The sequence below is a fragment of the Melospiza georgiana genome, chromosome 1 (genome assembly GCF_028018845.1).
Source record: "Melospiza georgiana isolate bMelGeo1 chromosome 1, bMelGeo1.pri, whole genome shotgun sequence".
NCBI lineage: Eukaryota > Metazoa > Chordata > Aves > Passeriformes > Passerellidae > Melospiza > Melospiza georgiana.
Window position 1 is genome coordinate 94,064,613 of NC_080430.1, and position 24,904 is coordinate 94,089,516.

The 24,904-nt window shown below is 39.4% G+C and overlaps 1 protein-coding gene across 1 annotated transcript in view; it reads right to left on the bottom strand.

Annotated features, from left to right (window-relative positions):
- AHRR (aryl hydrocarbon receptor repressor) overlaps positions 1-19,279 on the bottom strand; it is a 61,796-nt gene extending 42,517 nt beyond the window's left edge. Inside the window, exons 1-2 of the mRNA XM_058037599.1 lie at positions 19,212-19,279; positions 12,236-12,417 (exon numbers count right to left, since the gene is read on the bottom strand). Of these exons, the coding sequence (XP_057893582.1) occupies positions 12,236-12,417; positions 19,212-19,273 (244 nt within the window). The 5' untranslated portion in view covers positions 19,274-19,279. The remainder of the gene's footprint in view (positions 1-12,235; positions 12,418-19,211) is intronic.
- Positions 19,280-24,904: the final 5,625 nt, after the last annotated feature.

The following is a 24,904-nucleotide window of genomic DNA, read 5'->3' on the forward strand; positions in this document are numbered from 1 at the left end:
AGGAGCTGAGCAAGGAATATAGAAAAAAAGGGAGAATGCTGTAGCAAAGATGGGAAAAGACAAGGGGCAAAAACCTATATGGAGAAAACAAGAAAATCTACAGAAGAGGAAGATGCAAAAGAGAAAATTTTACAAAGAAGTTAGGTGGATGAGAGAAGTTAGCTGCTAGAGAGAAAGAGGTGGAAGGGAAGTCACCAAGTTAAACAGCAAAAATAAAAAGAAAAAAGAAGATCGGCAGATTTAATTAAAACTTAACATGAAAGTACGCTGATAAAGTCCCCCAAATGGTTCATATGTATCACATTATCTCCATATAAATCTAAGTTAACTTTTGAGTGTACATTCCCTCCAGCAGCCTTCACCACTGCTAATCTGGCTATAATATGGTCAGTTGTTCCTCAATTTAACTAGCACAAAACATTCTCCAGCCAAATTATTGGTGTGGAAATTGTGTGACTTCCCACCTCCCAGGCTTTAACCTTTTCAATGGTATTTTTGTTATGACTCTGAAAAATACATTTAACTTCGGGCGATGTGTTTTCTGAAACACTGGGGCAGATTTTGAAAGTCTGGCTTGTATTACTCCACTAATGCCAAGGTTAAGCAAAACATAATAAGGAATTAAGGACATGACCAGTTGTCTTTATGTTTCCTCCCCAACCAAACTTGTTGTTTTCTGAGAAGAGGCTTTTTACCCAAATTTTGCCTACAGTAGGTCTTTCCTGGCAAATTGCCTCAGTGGAAAGGAGATTAAGTTTCTCAATGTCCTCTTTTCTTGGAAACTTTCTGTTACATTTCCCACTCTCCAGTACAGGCAGCTCAGGGCACAGGAATCTACAGCTTCAAAGTCTTCCCCAACATGTTTTTCACATGCTGTTGTATTGGCGCTTGGCAAGAGTGATGAAGAGTCACAACACTGTAGTTTGCAGCTTTTCTCTGTCTGGAAAAACTGCACTAGTTGAACATAATCTTGAGAGAGTCAGAAGACGGAATATCTGCTGAGGCTACGGTATCTAAAGTAAGCAAGCCGACTCCTGTGTGGAGATTGAGACTTGACTAGACAAAGACAAGATAAATAAATTCCTCTTTTCCAAATGACCTCTTGGAACTCGGCGTCCCTGCACTAAATGTTGCTGCAAGGGGCACATCTTCTGTCCAGAAACTGACCTCTCCTCCCAGCTCATGCTCACAAGGGTGACAATCTTAGCCACCCTACTGGTTTTTAAGGTACTATCAGCTGCTGCCATGATACTTTTAAGGTGTGATGGCAAAGTAACCTTCAAACTGACATTGTCTCTGCTTTCATAACCATAAGTTGGCAGCAACAAATGTAGGGTGCATCACTGTCCTGAAATGATATGGCACTAACTTACTGCCAGACTTATTAAAAATTTCTAAAGTGCTTGCTAGCATCAATAAAAATGAAGAATGTATGTTGCAATGTGCAATATCTTCAGACTCTCTGACGTGTTCCTGAGTATGTTTGGCTCAGAAGAAAGAGCTCTTCCCTTAGGGGGACATACATTAAACCCTACATTGCTAGGTGGTCTTGAAGAAGTGCTGAAAACCTCTATAATCCATTGTAATTTGAGAACATTCTGCACCTGGCATGACTGCACCTCTAAAAATTATTCATTTCAAATATTGCTAATTTCTTCTTACAAATATCACTTGCTGTGAGATGTACAGCCTTTTCCTATATGCTGTGGTGTAGATGCAGTGTAGAAAAAGCATGGAAGGAAAAAATACAATTTCATTTTTCTCCATGTACTGTTATGGTCCTTATAATAACATATTAGAATATTCTCCACATAAATCCTTACATTCACCAGCTCAAGATACATTATTTAGGCTGAATTATTTATCCTCTCAAGAAATGCTTTCATAAAGCATTATTTATTGTGCCATTTTCCCATACAAGGTTTGTAGGGGTCATTTGATGGCACAACACTGGTTTAATAAATTATTTGGAACAAAATATAGAATGTTTGTGACACGTTTTCAATGACACTGATATACAACATAATACCAACATACAGAAGATAGCATTTTCTGCACAGATATTAAAATATTCAGGGGAATAGATAAGATTACTATAAGGTGACGTTTTGCCTGTATACAATTGGTAAAGTGGTTATGAAGTTGTCAATGGACTAGAAAAAAACCCAAAACCTTAGAATTTGTTGTTTTTTGATTTTGATCTGATCTTTGCTTGTTTTCAGTCCTCTTAACCTCTTTCAGCTGTTTCCAATATGTAAATAGCCAATTTATATTGCAGGTTCCGAATAAATGGGAATAGTGGACATTTTCTTATTAAAACAAATGTTTACTTCCTATGTACCTTCAACTTCATATATTCCATGCAGATATATAGAGGAAATGCATTGAGGAGATTTCAACAGAATTTTAGGGACATGGCAAGTTCATATGATACATACTTCAGCAAGACTGTTGCATAGAATCACACTTTCAAAAAAGTAATGATGAGCTTCTTTAAAAGAAGTCCTAAAGTCTGCTTGTAACTTCTCTTACTGAGCATCTAAGTTTGCTGATATGCATTCTGCTTCTACTCAATGTCAAGATTTTAGAAAATTTGTCAGTTCTATTATCTAGAGTATTGAACCAAAAAGTGTAATGAAATTAAAACTGGACTTTTAAAGGGAAATCTGCTGTGCCTCACCTAAACAACTTGCATTTCATTTCTTGGTGGGGAACTTTCAGAGCACTGACTAATATGTTACTGTTACCTTATAGAGAAGAGAATCATCTGTGTTAGTCACATGGGATTTTCTATGTAATGAAATAAAAAAGACACTAAATCAAACACAATTAAATGAAGACAAGTCATTCAGAGTGATCCATTGAGCCAAACTGTAGGACAATCACATAGCCAAGTGAGGCAAGCTTTGCAGAAACCAGCCCCCTGCTCGTATTTTATATGGCTCAGGGGGACCTTATCACTCTCCACAACCACCTGAGAGTGTAGCCAGGTGTGGGTCAGCCTCTTCTCCCAGGCAATCAGCAACACAATGAGAGGACACTCTTAAGCTGCGCTTAGGGTGGTTCAGGTTGGGCATTAAGAACTTCTTCACCAAAGGATCATTAAGCATTGGAATGGCCTGCCCAGGGAAGTGGTGGAGTCACAGTCTCTGGAGGTGTTCAAGGAAAAAGTGGACAAGGTTCTTAGTGCCATGGTCTAGTTGACAAGGTGGTCATCAGTCAAAGGCTGGCCCTGATGATTTGGAGGTCTTTTCCAAACTAAATGATTCTGTGATTTTGTGATCCTCATTGTATCAGAGTTCTCTGCAGAGCTTTACTATGTGCTGTAGCCCTAAAGCAGGAATGTGAGAACAGAAGTGAAGAGGACAATCTCCCACACTATTCACTAGCTGAAAACTATTTGTCTTCTTTGTCTTCAAAGTCCTATACAATTTCAATATGCCAAACTAAATTCCTTGTTCTGTTGGATAAGAGGTATTGTCTTTCCTTTATAACATATCTGTGTTTAAAATGAGAAACAAAATAAATCATTTTCTTGACAGTAAAGATACACGCTTCCTCTCAGAGATGGTAATCACTCATGAAGCTGAGAACAAGTGTAAACCAAGCCAAAGTTCATGCCTGGGGGAATGCTTTCCTTCCCATCCATTGCATAAGTGATAAGGACAAAACTATTGCTAGTGTCTTCTGTAGTCACTGAAATTACTAGCAAGTTCTGAAGCAAAAAGGCCATTTTTCTTTTTATGAAAACCAGTCTTGTTTCCATATCCAAGGAAAACATAGGTTACAGTGGAACTAAACTCCAAGTTGTTCCTCAGTCTCCAAGATCTAAACAGAATTTAACTCAAGAGAATTAGATCAATGAAAGTCCATTACTTATAGTCAGGATAATGGAATTTGAGCCATGCAGGGCTGTGAGAGAACTTCAACAGCTGGTACCAGGCTGGGCCAAGAAGGGCCTTAGCTGCAGATCAGGGATTAAGCAAGCACAGTGCACAAGCAAGATGAGCATCACTGAATGCAAAATACAGTGTGTATATCAGTCTCCTGGATTAGATGTACCCAGATTTTTCCTTGCCACTTGCATTTAAGACATTTATTTGCACATCCTTGCCACATTCATTTACATCTATGCAACATGAGATGCACAGTGTGAGTTAAGCAAATTCACTGAGCACAAAAGCCTGCCAAATCAAAATGGTTAAGAATGACTGAGCAAGCTGCAGAAAGGTGAAGACCCACACTCAATGGCTCACAGTATTTTGGGGACTTCCCCTAGCACTGGAGCAATGTAGAAGCTGTGGTTTGTGGGAACACCTATAAAATCAGGCATCGTGTGTGTGGCTGACCATGTGTCTGGTCCTGAGTGTACTTCTGTTATTGGTACAAACAGTGGAACTCTCCCAGTGCCAAATGCCCCCAGGAGAAATCTAACAAAGATTCCCCTTATGTCACTTGTCATTTCCAGCTTATATACCACTTATGCATAAGAACAGTTTTTCCAGTTTTTCCAGTTGCTCTATTGCTAAAAAGATGGTAAAATTAGAGAGCAGTAGAGAGTGGAAAATGTTTCTTTCATGAACAGTCCATTTTTGGCCAAAACACTCCAAATATTGGTGCAATTTGAATACACCAGTTCAACACAGCCACAGGAATAACCTTACCTGTTACCCACTCTGACAATGAATGTTTCTTTTCAGTACAAGCCATTGAATATGCTGTCCTAAGAAACCTAAACTACCGAAATGCTTACAATCTAATTAAGCTACAACTGTGGACTACAGCAATATTTTTTCTATGCGTTCAAAAAAGAAAAGTCCTTATTTCTCTTCCAAGAAAAAAAATCACTCAGACATTCCATGTCAGAGGACAGGACTGGGAATGCTCTAACTCAGTAGAAAATGTCTTTAAAAACCAAACTTCTTATTGTTAAAAACCCCAAATATATTGGGGGATTCTTGACTCAAGGTATAAGCTTCAACCCTAACTAATCAGAGGAACACAAATTGAATCCTTGATTTGTGTCTCAAAGTACAGATTTCATTAAAAAAAGAAAAAGAAGTTTGAGGAAATTCTGAAAGCCTCTAATTATTTACATAATGGAAATCAATATATGAGTCATACCAAGAAAAAATGGGTGGGAATGAAGATATGGAATCAATGAGGTATAATTTCCTCCTTCTTGTTGTTGTTGGTTTAGGCATCTTATCCTGTTCTTATGAATCTTTCTTATACTATTTATTGCTATTTCAGATTTTTTATTATTTTATTTTTCCTATATCTGTTCTAAGTATATCTATCATAAAGGACCTGGAGAGAGTCCAGTGAAAGGACACAAAAATGATGGAGACTAGAGCACTTCTCATATGAGGAAAGGCTGAGAGAGTGAAAGAGCTGGAACTGTTCAGCCTGGAGAAGGGAAAGCTCAGGGTGGATCCTATCAGAGTGTATAAATACCTAAAGGAAGGCTGGAAAGAACAGCAAGGTTCTTTTCAGAAGCGTCCAGTGACAGGATCAGAGTAAACAAGTACAAAGTCAAACACAAGAGGTTCTCTCTGAACATCAAGAAACACAATTTCACTGTCAGGGTGACCAAGCATTGGCTGAGGTTGCCCAAGGACACTGTGGACTCTCCATCCTTGAAGATACTCAAAAGCCATCTGGACATGGTCCTGGGAAACTGGTTCTGAGAGACCTTGCTTCACCAGGGGGCTTGGATCAGGTGACCTCCAGAGGTTCCTTGCATCTTCAACCCATCTCTGAATCTGTGATTCACTAAGACTATGATTTTAATTTTAAGGAAAAGCTTTAGGCTACTGAAACTGGCTTACAAAGGAAAGATGAATTTTTCCCATGGAAATGGATCCAATATAGGTCATAACTGTAATAGTAAGCTCAACCATATGAACTTAGTTTAAGGATCAGTTGAATCTTCTTGTGGAAAAATTTGCCATGCTTATGTAAAGTAAAATGTAAAAAACATATTTATACCAAAGAAGCAGGATTTGTCATTCCAGGAAAAAAAAATTACTGAGATTTTGAAAAGAAAACTCAGGGAAAACAGAATTATTAGGAAGAGATGGTGGAGTAGAAAGAGATGCCTGAGAACCACAGTAATGCACTGCAGAGGAACCTTGGAACCTCAGACCAGGAGCTTTGGTTCAGGTAGGCAGCACTCCTACAGCACGGCTGAGTAGCATTACATTGCAGGTTATGCACTAAAAGCAAGATCACTCTGTGCTTCTTTACCCATCTCAGGTTTTAAAACCTTCAATTTCTGTGTCGCTGAAGTGTCATGCATGTCACACCAGAAACAGGTCTGCAGTGGGGGCTGCAGCATCAAATATTCAATTATTACAAGAAATAATAGCCTAAAGGGTCTAAGGAATGAACCTGAGCAATCTCAGTCACAGTAGTATGCTTCTGACCTAGGAGAGTAACAGCCATGGACACTGTAGGAGGAGAACAAAGCTGGAACATGCTGCAAGTAATTGAAGATACTGAAAATCAGGCCAGCTGGGAGGAATCCTTTGTTGTTTTCATCTTAAAAGGGATAAATTCAATTTCCATTAAAGATAAATGTTGACGGGAACTGGATCACACCAAGCACGTAGACGAGTAAAAGGAAATGACCCACTAACATAAATGCTAAATCAGAAGAAAGACAGAAACCACACAGTCAGTGTGTGCTACCCTGTCAGAAAAGGGGAAAAATAAAAAACCTTAAAAATTATATTTATATCTATGTATATATATGTGTGTATATATGTATATAAGAGGTTTAATTGAAGGGGAGAAATGGGTTAGAAGGAGATAGGGCAGCTTGGTGAAAGTAACTGGGAAATGCTGGAATTAATGTTTCTTGTAGCAGCAGCAGCAATCCAAGCTACAGCTTTGAAGACAGAAGACCAACAGGAAGGAGACTTCAGTACACCTGGAAAAATCTAAGAGGGCACATATCTAAGGGAAATAGAAGCTGGATGTTTTTTCAGCAAATAAATATATAGGATATAAGTGTAAACTGCATCAGTGGCAGTGAAGAAAGAGAAATGTAAGAAAAGACCACCTAAACAAAATCTTGAGTTCTTCAGTGGCTGGAAGCTCACAGAAAATCTCTTTTAAAAATGAATAAGATAAAGGACAAATGCATAAGAAGAGAAAGAATAAGGCCAATGTATAGTATCAGATGTAGCAAGGAAGGGAAGGTTATAAAAATCACGCTGGAAGCCCTTTAACCATACAGGTTGGGAAAATAGATTTCTGTTACTCAGTGGAAGGGGAGCTATAGACAACAAAAGCAAAAAAGTCTAGTGTTTATTACCTCTTTTTACTTCCATCTGCTAGGATCACCTCCATGGCTGTAAAAGCTGAGGTACCACAAGAAATGGAAACAATTTTATTTTTTTTTACAGAAGGGGGTCTTAAACTGAAGCAGGAGACTTCCATCTTGGATTTTAGGGATTGCAAAGGAAGGTATTAAATCAGCCATGTTGCAGATTTGCAAAAATATTAGACAAGGACCCTCAGGTTAAGGCATAGCTTATTCTTTAGTCAGGAAGGTTCACTACAGGCTTGTTTCCTAAAATTTTTAATTCTGCATGAAGACAGATGAACTGACATTTTTAGACAAATTTCTCAAACTCTACTGTAATTCAGTTTACAATCCATATATAACTGTAGTCTAAGGCAGGTCAAACAACATGTCTCCATGCTTGACTGTCACTAATTTTGTAAGATCTGGACTGCAGTTTAAATATAAAACTTACAGAAACTTTTAAGATATTTATTCACAGAGTTCATCTGTGACTCTACAGTCCGTATTTAGTCATCCATAAATCTATCAGGATTTTTAGCTTTCAAAATCAAATGAAGTCTGGAAGTAAATAAATACAGAGAAGGCACTGAAGTCTGCAATAAACACAGAGATTCAAAATAATACAGGAGGGAGATTTTTGTCAGGAAAGCACTGCTTTTGTGCTTGCATGCACATCTCTGGTTTTGACTATATATATGTGTGTGTGCAAAAAATGTCCAGATGGGCAAAATAACAAGCTATTGAATTAAATTATGCTTTATATAAATTATGTAGTAAAGGGTTTGAAATTAAAATGTTCATCCATATTGAGGTCTCTACATTTCCCATCTAAGACTATATTCAACATTATCTATCATTTATCAGAAATACTTATGGTTAAAAGGTCTAACGTTACTTAATGAGATGTCAAAGGAAAGGTTTGAGTGGAATGTGAGTATTAATACAAGGTTAGTTACACTAAGAACTAAAAGATGAGGAGCTATATAGCCCTAGTTGCAACTGTGTCGGCGTAAATAGTCATAGCTGGTTTCATTACAAGGACTGGGAAACATAAATTAGCTCTCCCTCAGAAGGGACCTGAGCTGTTAAAAGGACAAGGGGCTATTCTTCTAACATTTATTTATTAAATCATTACCTGTACTAGGAGAGAACAAGTTAAACAAGCAGCAAAATGGGGCTGGTTTGGAAGTGGAGCAAGACCACCATTTCCCCACCAGTGGAAAAACTGAGGAATGAGAAGTACTAAAGGATGTGTTGTCAAGAGTGGTAAAGGAAGGCAGACTGCAATTAACCGAGATGAAACACGTCCAAGACAGAGGCCCAGCAAACTCAAGTGGTCACAGACACTGAGTGCCTCTCCATGCTCACAGGAGCCCCACCCTAAGCAAGTCTTTGTCAGGGCCAAGTGGCAGTCACAGTTTCCTGCAGCATTGATGTGTCTCAGCCATCGGCTAACCCTGGTTCAGACCCAGCTGCCTCATCCACGAGATCCGGTGAGGTTGGAAGGTTATTGCTGCAGGCCTTTTTGAAGTGCTTATCAGGAAAATGCAAAATGACTGAATGCCTGTACCTTGGGGGGAGCAGGGCTATTAATAGAGCCTCTGCCAACTGATAACAGAGATATGGAGAATCTTAAATAAGTAGACAGCAAAAAGAAAACATTTCTAAGAATGAGGGAGGGAATTCACCACAATGACTTAAACTAAATCCTAGGAATATCTGTCTCAACAACCAGGTCTAAATTTTTGAAAGGAACCAGGCCTTTGCTTAAATCAGTCAAGTAAGATGAACTGGTCATATGCTTCAAGGTGCTAACCTCTAATGGTCACTAAAATGGGAATAAATGACTGATGGATGTTCTCCATGCACTAATACCCAATTCTCTGCACAACCATTTTCACACTTGAGGTCAATATGGTGAGGTTACTCCCTCCAATTGGCTATTGATCTTCATAACCACGTTTGTGCAGTGCACTGACTATGGCAGAGCAGCTACTAAAAGGACACCTAGTGGTAAGGAAATGAGTGTGCCCAGGAACCTCTGGCATTGCTGAAGGTGTGCCACTGCAACTGGCATGGGAATTGCTGACCTGTTATGGGTGGAATTCACAATGTCACATATGAACTTAACGTGTCAAGTAACACTACTCTTTTTTTTTTTATGGTAAGCAATATTCTTAAAAGCATATTTTAAAAACCTGACATTTAAGCTTAACTTCCTCAAAACTCAAATAATAGGTTTTTTTTAAACAAATTATGCACAGTACTGTCTGTTGCAATCTACAAAATTGAATGTATTGAATCTCCACTGTGTCCACTTCAGGAATATTGGATAGCAAACAGAACTCATTACAGATATGTTTTTTCTTTATATTCAAGTCAGATTTCATCCTGGCCATCATCATTCCTTGGTTCCTACACTGTGCCATTCTACAATATCCTGAGTAATTCCTCCCCTTCTTGTCTTTTCCTCCTATGAAGAAACAGCTGGAGAATATAAATTGAGCTAACTTTAGTTTTTTGGGGGTTGTTTGTTTGTTTGTTGGGTTTTTTTGTTTCTTTTTTTTTTTTTTTTTTTTGCCCATGCAACTTTATAGTCACTTCTTGCCTGTGTTTATTCCAAACCCTTTAATATGTACCAATGCCCTTGTGACCAGGAGATGCCCACAACAGAAAGCTCCATTCCAGATGGAGTCATGCTGGTCTCATGCAGAGAGGGATTATAACTTTCCTGTGTAGTGACATGCTGCCTCTAGGCAAACAGACCAAAATCCACACTTAGCTTTCTTGTTTATGTCAGCATACCGTATTACAGGCATGGAACAACTTGTTGACCACTGTATCTCTTTGGTTATTGTTTTTATGTTGTCTGTTCCAGGTTCATCTTTTCTATTGAACAGCAGTTTCTTTGGATTAATTTTCCCTGAGTGAATTAGTACAGATTTACTAAGCCATTTTTCCAGATACGTTTTTTATCCAATTTTCTAACATCTCTGTATGCCACTGGTCTGTTCTCTGTCCTCAGAATGTTTATAAGCTCCCAGTTTAGTGTCATCCTTTGATTTAAAAAGCCACAAACAATCCATTTCTGCTCTTCTATCCTCTTTCATCACAACAAAAATTGAAACACAACAAATTGAAACAAAAATTGAAAAGGGATGAATACACTTGTTTGCTCTTTTAGGTGACTTGTAGGAAGGTTTTTGCTCAAAAAAACAAAACCAAACAAACAGATTCTGCCTTTTTTGTCCAGAATTACCAGTAAGTAGATTGTGAGGTTCATGAGGGATACAGCAGATTCTGCCCTCACCCAAACATTTGCAACCATTCCTCACTCAGCTCAGTTTCCACAGCTCACCTCTCCTCCACTCCACCCTTCTGAAGCTCCAGCCTGCTCTCGTGTCTTAAAATGGCATGTAGTTTCCTTCCTTTACCATAAACAATGCTTTCTGTAACCTTAGTTTCATGATGTAAACATTTAAAAATAAGAATGAAGGGAACACAAGCTATGTGTTCAATTAGGTAATTCGAGGATTAAATTAAATGTCTCAAAACATGGAACACTGAACATTTCAGCATAACACAGCCTGGCTTTACTTGTTTTCCTTTTATCTCATCCCTTTAAGAAAAGGAGACAATGGATCTTAGAAACTCTGGCAGAAGAGTAGCAAAGACAGCTGAAGAGATATTATTGCTTGTGAATGCAAGAGAAATGAAAGTCAGGTTTAGAGGAAGAGAACATAGCACTCAGGTATGTGTTTAAAGAGTAAGAGAGGCACTCTTTCAACTGCAGGATGCTGGAGGCTGGGCAGCACCTGCCACAGCTGACATGGGAGGCTCCTGCTATCAGTGGTATCACCATTTGTAATCTCATGTCAGCCTTGTAAAATGCCCTGCAGCCAGCCAAAGTCTCTTCAAGATGACATTTCTTTTATACTGAAATGCATTTTAAAAGCAAGAAGCCAACCAACAGATATTATTCTTTCATTAAATCCAAAAATAGGAAATTTTTTAATAAATTTAAATATATATATATATATATATATATATATATATATATATAAAGTATCATCATAAGGAGAAGAAATAATAAAGAGTAATAAAGGAAAAATAATGTCCATAAAAATACTTCTGTTTATCTCTGCAGTCCACCTATATGTTTTATCAACTATTCTCCTTCATGCATGGGGTTTTTTTCCTTTTTTTTTGAAAACAACTCTAGAACTCTAGAGAGGATTTCCATTATTAAATCACTTGGATTTTGCTTTTGTGAACTCATCAGCAATAGAAGAAACTCAAAATATCTTCAAATTTGGAAGAATTCTTTTTATGTGCATCTCAAAACGCACATTTGGCTTTTCCTTTGTGGTGTGCCAGACAACTGTACAAACAAAGTGTAGCCTAGTACAGCTTTATTCAGCACTTTAGACTTTGAATCTCTCTTGTCCTGAAAGACAGTGACCATTTTGGCTTTTCGAGTGAACCCATTTCCTCCTGGCATACAGCAAATACAGGTAATACAGTAGCTGCTTAACTTTCACATCATACTTAAACAGGAGTTTTGAACTTTCATAATGACAACATCAAATAGAGAATTCAAACTGTAACAGGTATTATATTTGCCCCAAACTTCTTTCCCAGTTTAGTGATTTTACAGTTGTGGTTTCCCATTTCCATCAGCCTGCTGATGAAAGATTGACATTATCCCACTATTTGGTGAAAAACATGCAAACTACATAAGAGGAAATGAATGAATTTCCAATGCAACATCCCATGCACAAAACAAGTTCAATAATACATTTTTTTCCTCCTGTTTTATCAATATAATAGCATTTGTTACTTTTACTCAGGATTAGTACAAAGCAGCAATAAATTAGAGGGATACTTTTAATGAGGTGCTGAGATCGTAAGGAAACCTACCTTGAAAGAAACTTTTGACTCGGAGATAGCTGACACTGAGGCGCAGGACGGAAAGTTTGTCCAGCTTTGATACGATGTCAGGGGGAAAAGGAAGGAGGCTGGCCAGGTGGTCCAGCTCTGCATTCAGACGGTCTCTGTGTCTCTTCGAAGGATTTGATTTTTCATTCCCAACTGCAGGCCTTCTGTGGTGGAGAACACATTTTCAATTACCTGTTTTACTTCCAGAGGCTGAGATGCTCAATGCAATTAATTGATAACAGCAATACTTTGCTTAGTTTCTATGAAAATCTTTAAAGTCTCTGTCCTCTGACAAAACAAGCTTTACTGTTCTGCATCTGACATGGTGCAAAGACACAGGCTTTATCTTCTCTTTTTGTATCAGGCAAAAAGTGAAGAACTGGTATCTTTTACTCAGGACCTCTCACCTTAGGGAGATGGGTACTATCTTCATGTTCTAGTCAATACCAGGAAAAACAATTTCTCATCTTTGTTGTACAAATCAGGGGCAGAACAGCGGGGGAAAATTACCGTGACTAATGCATGAACCCATTCAATACCCACTGTATTCATTCAAAGCATCTTAGTTCCCTCTATTTAATGACTCAGAGTTAACCTGTGAGCCAGGAGATAATTAAGAAAAGACTCTGTCTTTAGACATGAGTAAAAAGTAGGCTAAGTAAGGTGAAGAGATATTCTTTCCTCAAGCTCAAAACTCCAGTGTACATTCTCACTATTACCTTCCTTCCTACATCAGTAATAACAAAGATAAGAATTTGGTTTCTTGAGAAGATTGATATTCCTCACAAAACGTAGAGATGAGAGTTACTCAGCTTCCTAGGCGAAGCAAGTCCATCCCCATTTCGTGTTCCCCTTATGCAATGGACAGTACCAGAGAACCTAGAATAGCTGTTGTGGAAATTCGTTATGATGCTATACATAACAAGTGAGGAACCTCAGTTTTGGAATGTCCACTGATATTCCCAGAGAAGGTCTAAGATGCTCTCAAGAGGGAGTAAAGGAAAAAGCTGGTGCTTTTGCACACAGAAATGGGGACCTTATTTCCAGCATGACAGTGGGGGATGCTCAGTGCTGAAGCACAGACTTGTCCATTAAGCAAGAAGACCTGAGTGGGAGGCTGAGAAGGTCGTTCCTTTCAGTAGCCAGCTATTGCTGGACCCAGCAGTAGTCAAATGCATTACCCAGGGATGAGCTATGGGACACTGGAGCCACAAACTACATGGATACTCAAGGATGGGAAATGGCAAGTAAGAAGACTATAGTTGTGCTAGCAGCACTTTCTACTTTCACCTCACTGAATCCAAGGATCATAATCTCAAGTAGCTAGCTGACATTGGACAAGGAGAGTAAAAACTAATTATTTGTCACACTTTACTACTGCATTTTCACACTACACACATTTACTGCATTTTTCAATCATAAGGTGGTTAAGGCGTTAAGTTACGTCAGTATTAATTTGTCATGGCAGTTGTAATTCTGAAACAATTGTGCTTTGGAATTAGCAAAAAAAACCCCAGTTTTTGAGGAGCAGTTTTGTGCATGTGACTGCTGCTAACTGAAAACCTCTTAAAGAAAATCATATCTGAAAAATTCATTGCTACTTTTGAGAACCTCATTTCAAGGGCACAGCATCAGTGGACAGAATGGACAGAAAAAAATTGAGTTAGAAATAATATTTTTTTTCAATATCACTAAAAATACATAATTTCTGCTATTTCATTCAAAATTGCCAATACTTATATATGGTTCTTCAATAAAACAACGAGTTGCTTCCAAACACATGGAGAAGATTTTGCTGATTGGGACAAATGAACTACTTTCTTATATAAGGGAGAGGAAATATGAGAACAAATAATGCAATCAACAAAGAAGAAATAGTGTTTCTTACTTTTTCTCAGTTAACTATTTTTTGCAGTAAACCTTGAGGCTCAGCCACCCTATGACACCAAAAGGATGTCTGATTTATGGAGGGTAGTAATTTTGTGGGAACATAGCCTACAGCTGAGCAGAAGCTAAAGAACTTAAGCTTTGCTAATCAGTCTTTACATCTGACAAACCAGCTGAAGCAAGGAAGCAATGTAGGACTGAAGAAATTAATTCCAATAAGGAAAATTAAGCTGATGAGTTCAAGAGGTAAAAATTGCCGAGAGTAAAATGAAATAGAAATAGAAGTTGTTCAAGCCTATTTACCACATAAAATATGACTGCTCTATCCCAGAGAAGAATGGTTTGAAGAAATTAGGTGGTCTGCCTTTGTACTGAGTACAAGGAATAGTTTTCAGAAGATGGTAGGGAATGGTGTAAAATGACTACTGGAGAAAGTTTAGGGCAGAGTCTTCCTGAAAACTCAAGGAAATGATTCAGTAAGGGAGTGAATCCAAATAAACAGGAGTTGGATGTAAATGGTAGTAAGGTGCCAAGTGGATGTGATTTTAAACAATGTGAGTTCCATGGAAAGGCTCAGTTAGCTAGCCATAAACAGAAAGGCACGGGCAGGGAAAATCTTCAGTGGGCTGCATTGAGGCAAATGAAAATTCTAGCCTTTATTTTGAGCTGAAAGGAGATGGTTCTTGTTGTGTTCATATTAAACTCTGGATTGTCAAACTGTAAACAGAGACATGGGAGACACTTGATGATCTCCCATTTACTCTGTTTTCCATACAACAGTGCTACAGTAAAGGAGAACACATAATTCAAGGAATATCTATGGCTTTTCTTTCCTCACATTGTTGAACTGCCCAGTAGTAACAAGCCCTTGTAGCTGTGCAGGACCCCCATCAGCAGTCCTTGGGATCTGGTGGGGAGAACATTTTGTCTTCAGGTGGTACACAAGGCGTTGAGCCATTTGGCATTAGTGATTCAGTGTGCCCATGACACAGACCACCAGTAGTGTAAACCAGTTTGGTGAGCTGGCAGAGGAATTTCCTGCAACTACAGCTCTGTCTGCTGTTCCCTACCCTCTGCAGAGCCCTACCCTGTTAATGAAAACTTTGCCCTGAATAGGTTTTATAAGTATGCTGCAGTGTTGAACCAGCAGAAGACCTGAGCTGAGAAAGGTCTAATCTTTTACCGTGACAGCAAGCTTCCAGTAGGAAGGGGAAGGGAAGACAGACCATGAGATGTGACATAGGCTGAGAGCAAAGTAACAACAGAGGATTATCATGAGTGTACTGACCAGCACCCTCAGTCACTGAGCTGTGCTTGGACATTGTATAGGAATTTTGGCAGAGCTGAGCTCCAGTGGCAGCCACGTGTGTGTGGATGTTCACCATGTCCTATGGACCAAAAGGACAGAATGAGAGAAAGCTGCTTGAAGAAAAGGCAGCCCTTTGCCACCTTCTACGTCTCTTCTGCATCTTGACAGCAAGGAAAGGTGAAAGCAGAATTAATGGTCAGGAAGACATAAGAAGAGCATCAGAGCGGATGAGAGGTGGGACAGTGTGGTACCAAGTAAGAGGAAGGGCTACACCACAAAGGGCTTTAAAATTAGAACTAGGAAGCTGGAGAGAGCTGCACCTCCCAAGGTCTCTGTTTACCCTGGCACTGGCACAGTTCTGACTGAAGTGATCATTCTGGAGTAGTTAGAGATACACTCAGAGCTAGGACAGGTATAGTTGCCTTTAAAGAGCTGTAAAACATTACAAGAAATGTTTTGTAGAGGGAGAGGGTTTTACAAGATGCCGGGGTTTGAGAAGAATAGTGGCTGAAGTTCTCAAATGGTAACTGTCCTGAAGCATTGCCTTAGCATTTTTAAGTATTAGTTTCAACACAGTGATTTTAGCTTGAGGTTAAAGACAAGATCTCTTTAATTTCCAGATGCTTGAATTACCAGTAAAATGTTAGATTTCCACAGGAAATAAACACTTGGTAGAAAATGTTTCCTTTAGTCAAAATGCTGGCTGGCTGGCTGAAAAGCATATCTGATGGAAAATTTTCAATCTGCTTGAGCTCCAGGTGTTTCACCTGTGTCCATAAACATCAGGGTTCTTTAGTGTAGAACATGTTTAATGGGGCTTGTTTGGAAGTTTTGGGGCACAAAAGGAAAACAGCCATGTTTTTTAAATTTTCTTGCGTGTATAAAAGGAGAACCTGAACCTTATATGTTATCTGAAGAGTGGCAACCTAATGAAGATAAACTCTGCTAGTTCTGTGTAGAAAGCAAGACTGAAACATATTAGCTCCTCCCAGTAAAATTTTCCACACATTCTTCCCTAGTCTTGTTGGTCTCTGTGGTCTCCCATGGTGCTTTTTTTATACATTTTCATCACTGTTCTGTAAAAGTACCTCAGAACAAAATTCCTGTGCCTGAAAAACATTCATGAACATAATGAACAATATCATTCTGGGATATCCTGGATTAAAAGCCAGCTGCATGATCACCACCTGGTTGACAGCCTGATCATGAAAAGATTATGTAGAGTCAGAGAGTTAGCCTCTTGGGATGCACTGAGTGTGGGGAGATATAAATGTCCCAGTTGTTCTGCACAGGAGAAAACTGCACCTCTGTCCTTTAAATTCTGATCTTCAAAAGCACTAATCCCTGAGTCCCTATTGGAATCCAAGTATCCTGCTTGCACTGAGGCACCTGAGCTCACTTACCTTTTTGTTTAAAAAAAAAGGTAAATTCTAGAGACTCTTTACATTAAAGAGAGAGGACTGGCCAAAGAACACCCATCAACTTTACTTTCTGTGAAAAATCAGGTTTTACAGCTGAGCAAATACTCCTCCCAGAACAGGTGCCAGTATCTACCTTGATTCATTGGCAGAATGGTTGGGCGGAAAGTACAACAAGACTGTGGAGGAGAAAGTGCTGTCAAACAAGTCAAAGTCAAACAAGAGAAAAAAGCTGTAACAAAGATTGTACAACATGGATTGAAATAATGGCTAAATATGCTGGTCAATTGATAGGCTTTGTCTACCCTTCTAAATTCAAGATAAACCAATCAAGGCAGCATGACAGCAATCTCGGAGCCCTGAAATGTCAGTAAGATGAGCAGGACTGAAAGACACAGACCAGGAAAGGAGCTCTGTCAGCCAGCTGGTCTGGGGCATTCAGAGCCCCTTTAGAGGAAAGTCCCTGAGTGAGGGAATAAGCTCAGGAAAGGCTTACCAGAGACCAAGCCCACAAACAGATAAGGTTTGAGGAAGAGACCAGTGTTGCTAGGAACTGAGAAATCATCCTCAGCAAGTGGTAAGTAACTAACCACACAAAATGGACAGCTGTCTCCAGGGTGGGGCTTCAGTATTCTAACAATCCCAACAGTTCCCCTTGTTTTAACCCATGTTTCTTAATCAAATTTTTTCATGTCCTGAAAAGTTTAGGCTCAGGTACCTGCACGGCAACATCACAGAAAAGCTATTTTCAAGGCAGCATTACCTGCAATGGTTCCCAAGATGAATACTTGGTTGTGTAAAGTAAGTGAGAATTTTCTTCTGAGAGTATTAAAGCCAGAGCTTCCAAAAGGGCTAATGAGGTCATTTCCGTGATTTGTTAGCAGGTAGTTTTCTTAGCCATTAATTTATCTAGAAGTCATCTTTGAGAGGAGTTCTAAAAGGCATGTAAACTCCAAACATAAGCTTAATGTTTCTCAAAGCAACTGCAAGTCTCCTTCCTTCTTCACAAAAGTAATGGTCCATAAACTGTTCTGCATAGAGGTAATTTAATGTACTGGAAATGTTCCATCCCTCTTGCAATTGTTATAAAATCAAATATCCACATATATACTGAAACAGTAGTGTAGATATCTTACATACATTTTGAATTCAACGCTCAGGATTTTTGCAGGAAGAATAATTTGCTTATGCCATTATCTTTGTCTATTGAAATGTGATAGATTTTAAGCTAAAAGAAACAACTTTTTAAGTGGTAGCAAGTGGTTCATGAGCAAATACTGCCCCAAATCTAAACAATATGAACAGATGTCATTAAAACATTCAGAGAAACTCCCCTTTGACTTTAGACCAATATGTACAATTTTAAGCCAAGTCGGTTATTTTTAGAAGTTCTAAACAACTGAAAATAGGGAAATCTATTCTAGTTACCTTCTCATCCTTAAATTTTGTATGAAGGCCACCAGTGCCAGTTCATAATTTGAACACAGTAAAAATGTATGTTTCATAATCAAATAATCAAGTGTAACACAGAAAATATGGGATGATTACATTAAAAAGCTTTACTTCATAGATTGGCTTATGGCATCTGGAACTCATTTACATTTGAGTGATAGCAACCTCTTTTTCCCCTTCCCTTTCAAGCATCTTGTAGTAACAAATTTCCATTTCATTTCTTCTTTTCCTGCTTTGCCTTTGCACATACAATTCCTCTCTCCCATTTTTCTCCTAATGAAAGTGATCCCATAGTAAACAGAAGTCTGAAAATTATGTGTTCTATATGCAAAAAGTGACTCACCAGTCTGCTCTTTCAGTTGGCTGAACTGACCCACTTTCCCAGCCCGCTCATGTTGGACTTAGCAGTGCCCCAAGCAAGGCTAAGCCCAGGAAAGGGGAAGGGGGAGTGCAGTGCCAGTGCTCTGGTGCCACTCAGCACATGGCTTCTCAAAAAGCTCCTTGGACAAAAGGCAGGGAGCATGGAAGCACCAAGGTGGCAGCCACCCCTCCAAGCCACTGCTGACATTTAGTCCATTGGTGTGTTCTGCCTACAAAAGGGCACTGTCCCTCTCCACTCTCCATGGCAGCACCGTGGTGCCCACCACAACCAGCCTCCTCCCGGGATTCCTAGTGCTGGGTAAGGATGGCTTGAGCCAGGCTTGGCATCCTTTCTGGAGACATCTACCCCATGAAGAGTCAGCCTCCCAGCCAAGGGTTTCTCATTGCAGAGAGAAAGATTAGGTCTCTCCTGTGTCATAGGAGACCATAGGAGGAAGGGAACCCTTCTTCTACCTCATTTCTAGCCCGTATGTTTGGAGGGAGATGCCGCCTGATGAATATGATACTTAACTGTTTTTGAATGGGTTTCCTCCTTTTCCTCCCAGCATACAGGCATTCCCCCGGAGGAATCATGGCTTTGACGCTGAAAAACAAAAGGAATAGGTTTCTTACTTCAGAGGTTTCTGTGTTTCAGACTACAAAATGACAGCACTGAGAAAGTTCCACCGTGGAAAATGTTTGTTCCTTGAGTGTGACATTCAGCAACACTAAAAAGCATGGTGGCATTAGTGAAGATAGAAGCTTACAGCTTATTCAATTTCCTACCCTAATATTATTAGAATATTGATGTTTATGTTCAATTTTCATTTTTTCCAATTAAGAATACAATGCATGATATAAAATGGTTATAAAATACATCCTGCTTACTGGATATCCAAATTTTTTCTCCCTTCCCGGCTCATTTCTAAATTCAGCTAAACAAATAAGAATGAATAATACTACCCGTCATCTGCAGGGAGGATTTCACAGCTTTTAAAATACACAGGAATATTATCTCCATTACTGACATTGTGACTGGTAGGTTGCAATTATTCAAATCAGCATTTCTCCAGATCCTCACATCCTCATTTTTAAAGGCTGGAAATATAGCTGTCGGCAGCTCAAGATGTGACACACAGTTTTGTGGTTAGCACTAGGACCCAATGTAGTGCTGACTGAGGTGACAATTTTCACACAAAACTTGGTCTTATTGATTTATTTGAGTATGCTAGCCCTAGAGACATTGCAGGGTGCAAAAAAAGTCTTTGCTTTCAGTCTGTTTAAACCTTTTGGAGATTAGCTGAATATCAAAGTCTCTTGATTTTTTGTCTGACAGAATATTTTAGTCATGCTGAGTGCTGTTCAACAGTAGGTGCATGCTGCCAGAGAGGTTAATGTATCTCAAGAGTAATTGCTGTTTTGTGTAAGATACAAAATTAAAGGGAACTTCTATGTCATTGAATCAAATCTCATGCTGGTGAACATGTGTGTCATGTAAAGTAAACCATAAAATTGCTGAGCTTAATTACAAAAACCTTTAGCATTGCTTTCTTTTTCATGGAAAGACAGCTTTCTGATAACTAGAAACCTTTTGCCTTCCAGCTTAAATTTGTTCATGGTCATTTTATGCCCATTTGTTCTTCTGCCAACATTGTCTTTTAGTTTAAATAGCTCTTCCTCCTCCATTGTGTTTACTCATTGGCATATTTTTAAATATCAGTCATATCTTCAGTCAGCCTTCATTTTTCTATTCTGGGACAATTCAAACTCTTTTATTTCCCTCTCATGTTACAAACTGGTTTTTTCTTCCTATCATTTTAGGAGAACAGAATTGAGCCCAGTTTATTAAGCAAAATCTAAACTGTATTTCATACATGCAACCACAGCATCCTTTGCTAATTTGAGGTTCTTTAGGTATACTGTGTTTCCCTCATCTGGGAAACCAGTTATTGTGTCAATACACAGCTAGCAGGTTACTTTGGCAAAATTATTTAAATCTACATTCCCTTTTTACTCCAACTAACTACAACTGTTATTTGTTCTTTCTTTCTGAGAATTCATTCTAAAATTATGCATAATATAGAGATCAGACTAATTGCCTTCTCTCAAATGCAGGTTATGGTGGAAACACTAGTCATTCTCCAGTTAGTGCAGTGTCAGGAATTAGGCTCTTCCAGAAACAGGGCCATATTTTCCACTATTACTGCAATAATTTCCTGTGACATCAGATGGGTGAACTGCCTGTCCAAAGTTGATGAGGGATATGATACTGTGCAATAAATACTGCTGCAGGTTAAGATTATGTCACAGCCTTTGCTTAGATTAAGCCTTCTTGCCACCTTTGAAGACCTTGTTAAATAGGTTTAATCTTCAAGTTCTTTCTTTTTAACAGTCTGTCAGTTTTTAAGATTACATCTACCCTAACAGGTTTCCTCCTTCAACTGGAAGCTAAAATGGTGTGGACATGCCAAAAGAACTGCAGTTTCTTCTGAAACCTTACATTAAAATATATTTTCTTTGTATTTGTGGTGGATTGACACTGTCTAGATACAAGGTACGCACCAAACCCACTCTACCACTCCCCTCCTCAGCAGGTCAGGGGGGACAAAATACAACAAAAGACTCATGGGTCGAGATAAGGAAAGGGAGAGATCACTCACCACTTACTGACAAAACAGACTGAACTTGGGGAAATTAGTTTAATTTATTACCAATCAAATAAGAGCAGGGTAATGAAAAATAAACCCAAATCTCAAAAATATCTTCCCCACAACCTTTCCGTTCTTCCAAGGCTCAACTTCACTTCATTTTCTCTACCTCCTCCCCCTGCAGCAGCACATGGGGATGGGGAATGGAGGCTGTGGTCAGCTCATCACACTCTGCCACTCCTTCCCCCTCAGGGAGAGGACTCCCCACACTCTCCCACGAACTTCTTCAACACGAGTTCTTCCCACGGGCTGCAGTTCCTCACAAACTGCCCCAACATTGGCCCAGTCCTTCAGGAACAGGCTGCCTGAGCATGGGTGCTCCTTGGGATCACAAGCCCTGCCAGCAAACCTGCTCCAGTGTGGGCTCCTCTCTCCATGGGTCCACAAGTCCTGCCAGAGCCCTGCTCCAGCACAGGCTTGCCATGGGGTCACAGCCCCCTTCAGGCATCCCCCTGCTCTGGAGTGGGCTCCTCCGTGGGCTGCAGGGACTCAGCTGCCTCACCATGGGCTGCACCGTGGTCTGCAGGGCAGTCTGCTCTGCTGCCTGGAGCGCGTCCTCCCACCACTCCTCCTTCACTGCCCGCGATGTCTGCAAGGCTGCTGCTCTCACATCTTCTCACTCCTCTCTCAGACTGCAGGTGCAGTTGTGCTGGCTCTTTTCCCCCTTCGTAAACACCTTATCCCAAAAATGTTGCCATCATTCCTGATGGGCTCAGCCCCGGCCAGCAGCAGGTCTGTCATGGACCTGCTGGACTCAGGGGGAGCTTCCAGCAGTTTCTCACAGAAGCCGCTCCTGTAGACCCCCACTACCAAATCCTTGCCATGCAAACCTAATACAATATTGTAATACTTTTGTGTTCTGAGTCCTTCCTGTCCATAATGTGAATCTATGACTCATAGTTCATGTTTCAAAACAGTGTCACATGCTCGACTTCCCTTCTCTTGCCTTCATGAGCAAAGTTAGAAGGAGGAGAAAGACTTGAACAGCATAATTCAACTGAAAACTGAAAGCTAAGAGTTCATTCAATTTCCCAAAAGGGTGACTTTGTTTTAAAACCCATTCTGGATCAGTTGATTAATATGTGACAGCAAATAAAAATAACTAAAAAGACCTCAGTATTCAAACTGAAAACCAGGAAATAAATAGCAAACAATATGAGCTAGAATTTATGGAGTGCAAAATGCTAGTTAGGAAAGATAAAGGCCCAAAGGAAAATTCACAAATTGCAGCGCTAAAGACAAAAGATAGTGTGCCATTTACAAGAATATTATGAAGAAAATAATTCTAAAAAGTGTATGTGGTTCTAATTAGATGGAGATGGCTTTATGTTAGAACTGCATAAAAGGTAAGAGTGCCCAACAGTTTTATTTTCTGAAAAGGAGACTCATGCAGTCCCATCAGACAAGAATTAGCCATGCACTCTTCAGTTTTTCTACAAGAAATTTCTACAGAATTAGAACAAAGGGTTACCACAGCAACGTGGTATGAAGCACTGTCCCAGCAACTGAGCACCAATGTCCTAGATACACACACAACCAAGAGGTGCTTCTGCCACTACCACCAACACCAGTAGTGGCATGTGGTTAAAATGAGTCTGAGAATGCATGGGGACAGGAATGAAGACAGAGTCAGAAGGTTCATGGTCCTAAAAATATGTCTGAAAACGGCACTTGAATTTGTTGAGTTGCAAAGATCCATAAACCTTGAAAACATCTGTTTTAGAAACTGGAGAAGAGCATGTATTCACAGTCCTACCTGGACTGTATTTTCTTCTGATCACCTGTGAGCTCTTCTCTCCACCCCTAGGACAGAACAGCCCATCACCACCACTGAATGAGGCTGGGGGCTCCTTCCCCTGCCAGCCCACCCATCTCATGTGGATGGAAACTGTAAGAACTTGGGTGGACAGCACTCAGCTGCTCAGAACAATTGTGCTCTTGGCTTTCCCCCTGTAACGCTTGAGAGCCCTCACATTGTCTCTACGTGCCTGAGGTAGGATGAAAACAGACCCAAAGAAGCAATCTTCCACCACCTCTCCAGCAGAAGGAAGGGGGGCTTACAAGACTGAGGAGCTTGAGGAGAAGAGCTGGGACCAAAAGGAACAGAATTGCTAGAAAGGGGTAGATGTGGACCATAATAATTTCCTTCTGTTAGATGCTTGTAATCACTACTGACATAAAGTCACAACGAATCTCTGGGGAACACTGAAGGACTGAAAGACAGCTGCTATATGATAATTTTCAGAGAAGGGAAACGTAATGATCCAGCTATCCCCTGGATGGCAAGACTGACATCCATCCCAAGCAAAATACCAGAAAAGCTGATAAGAAAGATGAATTACATCACTTAGCAGAATTCTATGGAATATCATGCTCTTTGGAGTGAAACTAACTCACTGAAAAGTCTTCACATCTAGCTGACAGAGGAGTTCACTTGTATTAGTAACTTAAGTTAGCAGCACAACATTCTGCTTTAAATAGCCCCAACAAAGCATTACAGTGCACAGTCTCCACAAGTAAATAATCTGTCAAGTGGTAGAATAAAAAGAAAAGTAGTCATAGAGAAATCACTACTAAATAGAAGAAGTTTTACAAAGACCTTACAGACATTGAGGTTCAATACAAACTCATTGGCAATAACATTTAGAAAGTTAAAAAAATTTAGAAGTTTGATAAATAATGCTGAAGACACAGGGAAGCAGCAACCAGGAGTGTCCAGTAGGCAGTTTTTCTTTATTCACAATGTATTTTAATACAGTCAAATGCAAACGCATCTCAGAATAGGGAATGCACATCATTGATACTGAATAGGGACTGCATCCTGAAATGTGAGTGATTCTTGAAAGGAATTAGGGATCAAAGGGAAAAATGAATACAATCCATAGTCTGAGCTGCCAGGGAGGAGCTGCTACAAAGGGAGCTGATGCAGATGCTAACCTAAGTGAAGTGGGTTAAAGGTTTACATCTGCTTAAAGATATGAGAAGACTGATGCTGGAACAGTGTGTACAGTTTGCATGTAAGTGTTTTTCAAGTAATGTTAGAAACTGGTAATAGTGAGGAAAGAAGCTAAAATAAATACTTGCAGGCTGAAGAAATTTATTTACATAGAAAAATTATTTAAGTGATTTGAGCAAAGTGAAGTACTTCCAGGGGAAGATATGAGTACTGAATTATTTTAATCTGAAACACAGCAAGCACTTAGAAAGTGAAGCTGAACCCAGATACATTCAAATAAAAAATAATGCATTAATCTGTAATACCATGAGCATTTAAACCCTGTAACAAGGTACAAAGAATTTAATGAATCCTGTTGTCTTGAAACCAGTGTTAGATGCCTTTTTTGTAATATGCACTTTATCCTAAGAGAAGCTATACTTAAATTAAATAGAAACACTTGAGTTGAACACAGGCATACTCAGAAGAAAAAAAATCTTTGGTAGCTATCGGAGGTCAGATTACATTATCCAATGATCTCTCCTTTCACTAAATTTTATGAATCATTTCCTGCCCAAATGT